Here is an 11376-nt window from a genome sequence, read left to right as displayed (position 1 = left end):
TCACTAATTATGTTGGTGTAATCAACTTTTTTCCGAATAATCACTTTCAATAGAGAATATAACTAACTCATTTAACATTTTTTGTGACTACTATAGTATTAATGGTCTAGTATTTTTCTTAAAATATGGGGTTCTGGGGTTTTGGAGGCCCTGGGCGACCGTCCGTCTCGCCCACCCTAGAGACGCCTGTACTTTATGAAATCGTATACATCCATATGAGTATTTGAGAATAGTTGGGACAAAAAATTAAGATTCGTAAGATTGATGTTTTTGTAAAGACGACCCTAAAATGCTCCGAAGTGTTTTTTCACACAATCTTGAATAAGAGACATTATCTCCCAGTCTTCGCATAGGTCTGTGAATTAAGGTGGAAGAACCAAGTTTTGAATCCATTCAGGCCGATTGAAGTTTAACGTTGATGTAGCTCTCAGCTATAGCAGCGGTAGTTCATGATTCAAAAGTCATAATCCAGATGGCTCAAGGGAAATATTTGAATAAAAAGTTGGGGTTTCTGCAGGAGAGGCAATGGCTCTGCAAAGTATCACAAATGGTTTTCAGTTCAAGTGACCGTTAGTTTAAGTAATTCTGTTTTATGTGAGTGAATTAAGGTGGAACCAGGTTTCGAATCCATTCTAAACTGAAAAATTTCAAGTTGAAGATATTTTAGATTAATCATTATTAATTTGGTGTAAATTTATAATAAATTGGTGTAAACTAATAAAGTGAAATTGTATGGTGTAAACTTCACAGTTTTTGATGTGTAAGTAAAATTTCTCTGATAGGAATCCAAGATCATAGAGTATGATATGTTGAACTCAACCGTACATAAAAGCCAGCACATAAATTCATATAGCCACATAAAATCTACAATACCACAAAATTTGCGAGGCATGTAGATGATTTCTCAGAAGAATCTGTCACAACAAGAGGATAGAAGATGCAACACAAAACCAAACTGAAATTGTCCAACTCTATACATCTCACGAATCACAAGTATTTGGACAGAGAATTGGCAGTTAAGCTTGCAGGCCATAATTCATACACATATCATCAGCTCGAAACACTAATAAAAACCTTAAAGCAAACCAAACCATCAAATACAATAAATCCCAAACCAACAAAAATTCGATTGACCTCTAGGATTTACCTGGAAGACTATCGACAAGGAATTGTCGGTGTGGAGAGTAACAGGGAGTGGAAGACAATGTCAGCGAACTTACCTGATGGAGCAATCGACGGAGACGATAAGCGTGAAAATTCCGTAGGAAATTCACAAACGATTCAAAAATTAATGGTGGAAAAGTTTGCAATCTTGGAGAAGAGTTGTGTAGAGGTTGATCGGCTCTCGCATTCAAATGTCCAATTTGCGCGGAGAGTTTTGGAGGAGAACGAGAACAATGAATAACAATTTGGTTTCTGATATTTGAATTACTATTGTCATACCCCATATTTGGACATGCTCTCATAGATTCATGTCGAAATGTTTCAAAAAATGTTACTCCATATTAAGATTGTCCACGGTCCATTTTTTTAAATTTTCAATTAACAATCAGTTCTTTAAAAAAATGTGTAATTTTTTTTTTTAAATAATTGATCCATCGGTTCGATTAGCAATGGATTCGAGCGAATATGTGAAGATAAATGTGTGTATTATTATTCCTATTTTCAATCACGCCTATTGCAAAATATTGTGCCCCCCGCCCCACCGGTTGTCGACCTTTCCCAAAGATAGCCCTCAAATCAATCAATACAGATATTGACACAAAAGAAACTGAACTTCTGATAACCTTGTCAGAATCGTAAAAAGTAAAAACAATGAATGCGACCACACAGTATCTCTATCCTCACACACACGGGTCGGCTGCTTTTAGGGTTCGGGTTGAAACTTGAAAGAGGACCGGTGACGGTCAAGGCGCCATGGACAGACCTCAGAACTGATAAAGCCTGCGTGTTTGCTTCCTGATACAGGAGACGAAGAAAGAAAGAGAAAGAAGAAAGAGAGATGGGGAATCCCAAGCAGAAATGGACAGCCGAGGAAGAAGACGCCCTAATGGCTGGAATTGCCAAACACGGCACTGGAAAATGGAAGAATATCCAGAGAGACCCTGAGTTCCATCCCTTCCTCTCCTCCCGATCCAATGTCGACCTTAAGGTACTCTCTATGCACTTATGAACCTTGTTACGATGTTGCAGTTACTTGTATTCTCGCAGTGGTTCTCACTTATATCCCGGCAATTTTCTGGGAAAAAACCCTGCGTCCTGTTTATTCAGTGCCCACAACAGCATGGGGTCACCACCTGGTGGTTACCGGTGCCGTTGTTTGAGATTCTGCCGGCTGCAAATTTTCATGTTTTTGATGCTTCAAGAATTATTTCGTTTAGTCAAACTTAACCGCCTCTCTTTCTTTTGAAGCTAATGATTTTACCATATGTTTTCCACCCATGTTCTTGCCACCAGTTCAAAGGCTAAGACCTTTATTATGTTCACTTAGTTTGTGAGGATACTTTTATCTACTGTTTTGTTTATTTCATTTTGATGATTCAAAGCTGTGCATATTGTTGGGGATCATATGATGCAATTTTGTAGACATCTCGGTCTATAAATGTGTAGTTCACATTATCGGCATCAGCGTCCAAATTCATGCTCAAAGTGTATGCTCTCATCAGAGTGTTCTTACGCAGGACAAATGGCGGAATATGAATGTTAATGCTGGTGGGCAGGGGTCTAGGGAAAAATCAAGAGCACCAAAGCCAATAGTTGGCACAGATGGTCCCGTCCCTGCTGCTCCTTTAGTGTCTAATTCACAGACCTCTGATCCTGCTGCTTCAGTTGCCAGTGATGCGTTGGCTGATCTAGTTGTTGATGAATCGATAAAAAGTTCTGGGAATGGGAAAGATGCTTCAAGGTATGGACGCCTAGATTTTGTTTTTGCCTTTTCTTTCATACATGAATTCTTCTCCTTTTTCTAGTGCAATTGACTGGTGTTCCATTCACGTGTCTTGCTAAGAACAAAGCTTTTGCACTATATATAATTTGCATTTATGATGCTTAATAGAAATTGTGGATTTCAGAAGGTAATAAATTGCCTATTAAAAAAAGAAGCAGGTAATGAACCTTGTATGGGAGTACTCTTTACTTGTGAAATGAAGAACAATATAGCTTTATAAACTGGACTTGAGCCCTGCAATATGAAAATTTTAAGAAAACAAGACAAGAATACATTAAATGCAGCATACCTTTTTTTTTAAGAAAAAAATTTATTACTGGCACCAAGGGGGTGCAACCCTAACAGACTTTACAACAAAGAGAAAGACAAACTTGCAAAAAAATTGGAACTAAGCCCACTAGACCATTGCTTAAGCGCATTTAGCCAACCATCCAAAAAAGTTGATATTGAACATTCCTTTTCCTGGAAAACCCTAGAGTTTCGTTCCTTCCAGATTAGCCAACAAGTAGCCTGGAGGATCAGCATCAAAACTATTGAATATGTCTTATGGAATGTTTGCTGAATCCAGCCACCACTCGATATTATGTTATATTTTTTTGATTGGAAAAGAATTTTATTCATAAGGCACCAAGTAGGTGTACCAAAATTACAAGGAGGCAATACATATAGCCTTAGGAAGATTGTTACTAGAGCACCAAAGCTTTGAATTAGAACAAATACTTGTTAAAGAAGGGTTCATATTAGAAGAATTACTTAATACCTAAAACCTCTAAAGAAAGGGGAAGTTGTGCGAGAGGGGAGTGTAGCGTACCAGTTGAGCTGGTATAAAAGGGTAAAACCCTAGCCAAATTGTACTACTTGGAATTCCTATATTGAAAATAGTTGTAGACTCCATGGACGTAGGCACTCTAGCCGAACCACGTAAATCCTGTGTTCTTCTTCTCTCTCGTTACTGCTTTGCTTGTTCTGTGTTATTGCTCTATTATCCGATTGTTTGCGGAGGACCTGTTTTACAACAATACTCTCAATAAGAACAGAATCAAAAGAATGTATACTGTCAAAGGTTCCTTTCCTTCCATAAGCACCAAAGAATAGCCATCTAGGAAGCACGGACACGGGAAACGACACGACACGGACACGGACACGGACACGGCAAGGACACTCACACACACACACACACACGCACACACGCACACACACACGCACACACACACACACACACACACGCACACACACACACACGCACACACACACACACACACACACATATATATAAGAAATAACATATACAAATATTTTTCTACCCTCACTTTCACTTGATATTTGAACCCTAACAAGTAACAACTATTTAAGGTAGTGCAACTCTTTTTCATTTGATTCAGATAACAGCACTTTGAATTGTAAAAAAAATGTTTTGAATAAAAATCATTTATGGATTCTCTTTAAGATAACAAAAGCATGTAATGGATTACAACTACTAACTCTGTATGATATTGAAATTAGTGTCTTAAAATTAAATCTAAGTATGTTAGTATAGTATAATTTCTGTATACTTCCATTTGAGGGTGGTGTTGATAAGGAAGATTCCATACTTGTGATTCAAACCTTACAGACTCTGTGTAACTTGTATATTGTCTATTGCCGTGTCCATCTTCAAAAAAATTAAGAAAAAACAGGACACAGCTTCGACACGTGTTGGAGGCGTGTCGGAGGAGTGTCGGTGTCCGACACGGACACGCCACCATTTTAGGAGTGTCCGTGCTTCCTAGATAGCCATAGAAACCAGCTACACATTCTTCCTTTTGTGTTAAAGGTGGACAAATTATTCCATGCCATAAGCTTGGCCTTAACACTGCTTTGAGGAGCCCAAACAAGACCAACAAAATTACAAAACATATTCCATATGGTTCGAGACCAGTTACAGTGCAACAAAAGATAGTCGATGGATTCAGAATTAGCCTTGCAGAGGCTACATCGATTGACCATATGGGACCTTTTCCTACAGGTTATCTAAGGTGAGAATTTTTCCCAAACCACTTCCCAACAAAATAAACCCAATTTTGGAGGAGCTTTTGGCTTCCAAACACAAGACGAAGGGAGACTGCAAAACGAAAATTTGATGGGATAAGATGTTTGTAATAAGAACTGGCATTGAAGCATTTGTCTTTAATAAGCTGCCAGCTCTTATCTTCCACCCTGATATTAACTCTAAAGTTGTAAATCAAGGCCCAAAAGTTTACCATCGTCTCCGCTTCCCAGTCTTGAACAATCCTGATAAAATTGATATTCCAACTAGAACCAGAATTAGATAAGATGATCGACTGCTGAGGTTGCTTCCTTGTTAATTGCCAAGTTGTAAATGTCAGGGAACAACCATTTTAAGGAAAAGTTCCTATCCTCCAATCCTCCCAGGAGCTAAAATAATCTCCTTTCCCTGCTTCGAAACAGGTAAGATCAAACCATTCGGACCAATCCTTCATGATGTTCTTCCAAAGCCTGGTGCATGAGAGCGTCTTGGCATATTAGTGATCCAGCCCCTACTGGAGAAGCCAAATTTGATGGCAATGACTTGCCTCTTCAGCTGGTCTTTATTGGATCAGAATTCCACACCCACTTGCCAGCAAGGTTTTATTTAGAGCAGCCATAGAGAGAATTCCCAAACCTCCATTGTCTTTAGGAAGCTTAATAGTGTTCCACTTTATCAGGTGAAACTATATTCTGTATTTCTGTTACATTATCCTAAGACAGACATAGGCAAATCATTTAAGTATGTCTGCTCTAGTCTTTAGATGAGAACTTCAGCCAAGTAGTTGCTAAGAGGTCTTAATCTAGGCCACAAACAGAATTTGGGAATTGTGGTCAATTAGATAAGTGTAATTTTGTTATACTGAGTTTTCCTGACAAATGTGTGGCACTCGATTCTTTACCTAATATGTGCTAGATCTTTACAGATAATAGATCCTCGCACAAAATTAGTAACTGAAAGAGGAACAAATAATCTAATTGAGGAGCTTATAGTTCTTTTTATAGATTGAGAATATTTTTGGTGTTTGTCTTCATTTAAGTATGTTCCGTCAAGTATTTAGCTGTGCATTATTGATGCTGGGTATGGGTATTGAATAGGGATCTCCTCCACTCTAAGACACAGTAACACCACTTAGAGTAAAAGAAATATAATTCACCACTCTAAGGATACATAAATCACCACCTTAGAGATACAGAGTTTAGAAGCTCGCCACTCTATGAAATCCACCAAAGAGATACAGAACTTGAATCAAGCTAAGAAGCTCAAATTCTATTAAACTTTATTCCAAATATTCTCTACTAGAACATCACAAAAGACCCCAAATATATAGAAGCTTAGAACAACCTTCTAAGCATAGGAAAAGACATAACATAAATAACACAATTTTCTAGACTTAAAAACAACACTTTCCAAAATAGAAAGTGTTGGACTCTAGGTAGGCTTGTAGGAAATCTAAATGATACTTTGAAACTATAGAGATTACTGTACTCTAGGTAGACTCTTAGGAAGTCTAAGGGACACTTTGAAGATGAAACTAGCTTTTAATAATCCAATTGCTTCATAATTATATTCTTGATGGGCCATTGAGCCTGGAACCAATCGCGCCACTCTTTTTGAACTTGTTAGCAATATTGCCATACTTCCATTGAACACGAGATCTGCATCATTCTTCCCTGGTTGGATTTAATTTGCCATTGGATTCGAAGGCTCTTCACCTGCATCAATTATGTAATCACAGCCCTTTCTTTTAGATAGTCCGTGTTGGTAAAGTAATTAGGCATATCAGTGTAAATAACCTTAGCTATGTCTTCAACATAATTCACAGCCCTTAACTTTAGATAGTCCATGTTGGTAAGTAATTAGGCATATCAGTGTAGATAGCCTTAGCCAAGCCTTCAATTTCAATGCCTCTGGGACCTGTAAGTAAATCAGATGGTATTCTTATCCATGATGGCTCATCCTCATGTTCATTTTGAAGTATCAATAGAATTTTACCATCACCTACATGCAGAATTTAATTAGCAAACTGAGATGTTAGCAATTTTTCAGAATCATCAAGACCAGGTGTTGCTAAGAGGTCTTAATCTAGGCCACAGATAAACAGAATTTGAAACTCTGGTCAATTACTGAAATATAGTTTGTTATACTGATAGTTTTCCTGACAAATGTGATTATTTATCTTATATGTGCTAGATCTTAACAGATAATAGATTCTCGCACAAAATTAGTTACTGAAAGAGGAATGAATAATCTGATTTACGAGCTTATATTGATTTTTATAGATTGGGAATTTTATCTGGATGCTGTTCTCATTTTAGTATGTTCCTTGAAGTATTTAGTTGTGCATTATTTTACTGTCTAATAAAAATTTCATAAGGGTTGCTGTGAGATTTTTCTTTCCTTTTGTTTCTTGGTTAGTGATACTGGTTGTGATGTTTAACATAATTACTTGATTTACTAGGTATAATACACTGATTTTTGAAGCCCTTTCATCCTTAAATGTGCCACATGGATCAGGCATCAGCGAAATTGTTAGCTATATTGAGGTATGATGAAAATTTTATGTTATCTTGATGCATTTTCTGGATTTGATATTTATGACTCATCATAGAGGAGGCTAATTTATAAAGTTATGGAAAAACATTTCCATAATCTTGTGTGCACATACTTTTTTTTTTTGAATAGAAAAATATTATAACCAGGCACCAAGGGAGTGCAACCCAAACAGAATTACAAATTACAGAGATTCAGACTTTTGAAAAAGTTGGAACTAATTCCACTTGACAACTGCTTAAGCACAGTAAGCCAGCCATCCAAAAAGACTGCAATTGAACATTCCTTGTCCTGAAAAATTCTAGAATTATGTTCTTTCCAAATTAACCAACAAGTGGCCTGAAGAATCAAAATTCAAAACCAATTTTTTCCCCTGGATTTGTCACAGTCAAGGAATTGCCAAGCCTTCACTTCGGAGATCAGATTCCAAATCGTACCCCAAACCTTTGCCACCCAAGAGCAATGCAGCAAGAGATGAGAGATAGTTTCCTCTTCGGATTTGCAAATGACATATCTGCTAGGAAATAAGAAACCCCTTCCTTTTAGGTTGTCAATGGTAAAAAATTAAAAATCCTACCCCAATGAGCATAGATGGTCTTCCAGAAAGTCATTAAGAGGTCCATCTCCCAATCTTGAGCTTCCCTAGTGAAGTATAGGGTCCAAGAAACACCCTCTGTAAGATCACTAACCAAAGCCTCTTTGCTACGAGCCAACCCAAAAAGAATTGGGAATTGGACCTTAAGAGGGACATTATCAATCCACTTGTCATGCCAAAAACTAATACCAGTGCCATTCCCACCCTTAAAAGACACTTGATGATGCCAAAAAAGCCAACCTTTCTGGACATGAATCCAAAGGCTGCTGCCATGAGCTTCTGAAGTCAATTTAGTGGTCCGCCCATGCCTGTCCAACCCGCATTTAGCAACCATAACTTTCCTCCATAGGTGGTCCTTGTCTATCGCAAACCTCCAATGCCATTTCCCAAGAAGAGATTTGTTAAATAGGCTAAGGGAAATGATGCCTAAACCTCCTTTGTCCTTGGGCAGCTTCACCGACTCCCCGCCTCACTATTACCCCATAAAAACTTCCGCTGAATTGACTCGAGTTTACCAGCAATGGCAGAGGGAAGAGGAAACAAAGACATGTAATAAACTGGAAGATTTGATAAGGCACTCTTAATAAGAGTAAGCCTACCAACCTTGGAGAGATGCTTTCTCTTCTACCCGAGAGTTAATGCTCAAACCTATCCACCACTCTATGCCAAATGCTCGTGTTATACCTGGCACCGAGGGGGAGGCCCAGATACTGCATAGGGAAAGATGCTTGTATCTGGGAGGCTGCCTAAATCCCAAATGCTTGTGTGCACCAACATTCATTTAGTGCAATGATGGTATAGATATACATACTGGGATCTCTATGTCTGTTTACTATTCTGGAATTCAGAGTAAGGTGAAATTCCTGAGTTAACCATATTTTCAATTCACCAAGTCGACTAAGTTTTGTCCAGGGTAGAAAATCTTACATTTTATGGATTGTAAGCAGACAGTATTCCACCAGAGTAGCTATCACGGCCAGCCAAACTTTTTTGCTTCTCTCGAAGGAAATAAAAATGTAAGGGCAGTAATAACAGATAAAGAAAGGGAATGGTCGGTGCAATAGTAGGCCCAGGAATATTCGAGTCAATCATATGAATAATGACGAAAACTTGAAAGTGTTGTGAGGACTGGATTTCTTTGAGTTTATTTTATGGTATGAAGATCCCATTTTCCAAACCTACAAGGAAAACAAAATGCTAAGAATGAGAGAGGATTTTCTACTAATGCTGCAATAATTGATTACTTATCAGTATTTGTGGCGTGTTACTGATTTTTTGGAGGCTGCATGTTGTTAGATCATTTATTTCAATTTTTGAGTTTAAGAGAAATGACTGAAAATCTTGTTCCCTTATATGCAGCAAAGGCAAGAAGTGCCACCAAATTTCAGGAGGCTGTTAAGTTCGAGGTTGAGAAGGATGGTTGCACAGGAAAAGCTTGAAAAGGTGAATAGAAAAACCTGTGTTGCAACTGATCAATTGAACTTTTCTTGATAATTGTACCACTGGTTGGACCCTAAATAACTCTGAAACTATGTGTTAACCTTTGCACCTGCATGGATGATAACATTTTGGAAAGAAAATAATGCCTAACATGAAATAAAGATTAAAAAAATCATGCATTTGAATTATAAAATAAATAAGAATTTGTGTGTATCCATATATGTGGTTGTGTGTATCCATAGGTTTTGATTCATCCAGTAATAGACAAAACTTTCAGCTTTCCATGTGGATTTTGGTGATAGGTGACCTTTGTTTGAATTAAGAAGTTGAGGGTTGAGCTAAAATTTTTCCTTTGTCCATCATAGAGATCTGGAATAATTGATTTTGTTCTATCAATGTGTAGCTGAGACTTAACAAGAGAAGTGTATAGTAGGATATCCTTATATCCCCATCACTTTATCAATATCTTATGTATCGTTTTTTATCCCAGGATGGACTTAAGGAAGACATTTCATAAAAAGGGGTAAACTTAATGTAGATAATTTGGAAGCAAACAGTCGTAGTGAAGAGTATTTACAACTTCCAATATTTTTCTTCTCTTGGAATGCCATTAAGATAAAATTTAAAGTTAAAAGGTTGATAGGGTATGCTATTGTTACCTCTCAAGTTGATATGGTTTAACACAGGCCGAAAATGGGTACAAGCTAAAGAATGCATCATTGGGAGGGAAGACACCTAGTACAAACCTGAAAGAGGTTGGACCAAGACAGTTGCAGAGCACTGGATTTATAACCTCAAATGATAATGTGGAAGAAGCGGTAAGTGCTGCTGCCTACAGGATTGCTGAAGCAGAAAACAAATCATTCGTTGCATCTGAAGCAGTTAAGGAGGCAGAGAGGGTTTCAAAGTTGTCTGAGGACGCAGATTCACTACAACAATTGGCCAAAGAGATATCTGAAAAATGTAAAGAATTTGTGAACATTCTTGGTTTTTTTTTTCCTTTCCCACCCTTCCCTAACACCTTTTATTCATGTTTTTAAAGAAACTTACCTTCCCGTTTTGATCATGGCAGGTTCACGTGGTGAGATTGTGTTTGTAGAATAGGGGCAAGGACCCTTTTGATTAGTATGTGTAAATATGCCTTCCTTTTCTTCTCGGCTTCTTTTTTTTGTAGCACTATCAACCTCAATTCATATGGCTGGTAATGGTGGATGGTGTGATACCAGAGGCTTAAGCAGCTTTGACAAATTCAGAACTTTTGTTTACATGTAGATTGAATTGGCCCAAAGCTCTAATGGGGCAGAGCTCATAGGAAGGGAGAATTTCAAATTTTGGCCTCATGCCCCATATAGAGAGGCGCCCTATTACTTGATCCAATGGTGAACTCCTCACCAAAGTTGCCTCTAATAACCATACTTGTTTGGCAATTTTTATGTTGGAATGTTGGGCACGGTCGGAGAATCCATCCGAAACCACACCACAATCTTTTTAACCACCCCTCAAAATGAGGAGTTGAGAGGTATATAACACGTTAAACAAATGAAACAACTTCCAAGCCACCTTTCTACCAAACGAGTCTAAGTCTTAAACTCAACTCTCAAGAAGACTATTAATCCATCAAATCTATTACGAGGTCTAATAAAGCTAGAACTAGAAGTAGGGTTGCAACCACAATTCTCATTTGGGAACAAAAAAAGGACCAAAATTTGCGCTCATTATTAAAATTACTGCGGAGCAAAGCCACCCTCTTGCTTGCTTATCAGTTATCATCCTTGGCACCTTCTCACTGGGGGACTCAAGATATTCAAATCTCCA

The 11376-nt window shown here is 37.9% G+C and overlaps 1 protein-coding gene across 1 annotated transcript; it reads left to right on the top strand.

The window, feature by feature from the left end:
• The first annotated feature begins 1780 nt into the window (after positions 1 to 1780).
• On the top strand, positions 1781 to 10779 carry LOC119992871 (telomere repeat-binding factor 4-like). Its single transcript, XM_038839675.1, has 6 exons — positions 1781 to 2152; positions 2682 to 2905; positions 7435 to 7519; positions 9481 to 9564; positions 10248 to 10524; positions 10634 to 10779. The coding sequence occupies exons 1-6, from the start codon at positions 2003 to 2005 to the stop codon at positions 10663 to 10665; spliced, it is 852 nt and encodes a 283-aa protein (XP_038695603.1). The 5' UTR covers positions 1781 to 2002; the 3' UTR covers positions 10666 to 10779.
• Positions 10780 to 11376: the final 597 nt, after the last annotated feature.

This window comes from Tripterygium wilfordii, chromosome 23 (assembly GCF_013401445.1).
Source record: "Tripterygium wilfordii isolate XIE 37 chromosome 23, ASM1340144v1, whole genome shotgun sequence".
NCBI classification, from domain to species: domain Eukaryota; kingdom Viridiplantae; phylum Streptophyta; class Magnoliopsida; order Celastrales; family Celastraceae; genus Tripterygium; species Tripterygium wilfordii.
This window is presented reverse-complemented; position numbering and strand designations above follow the sequence as displayed.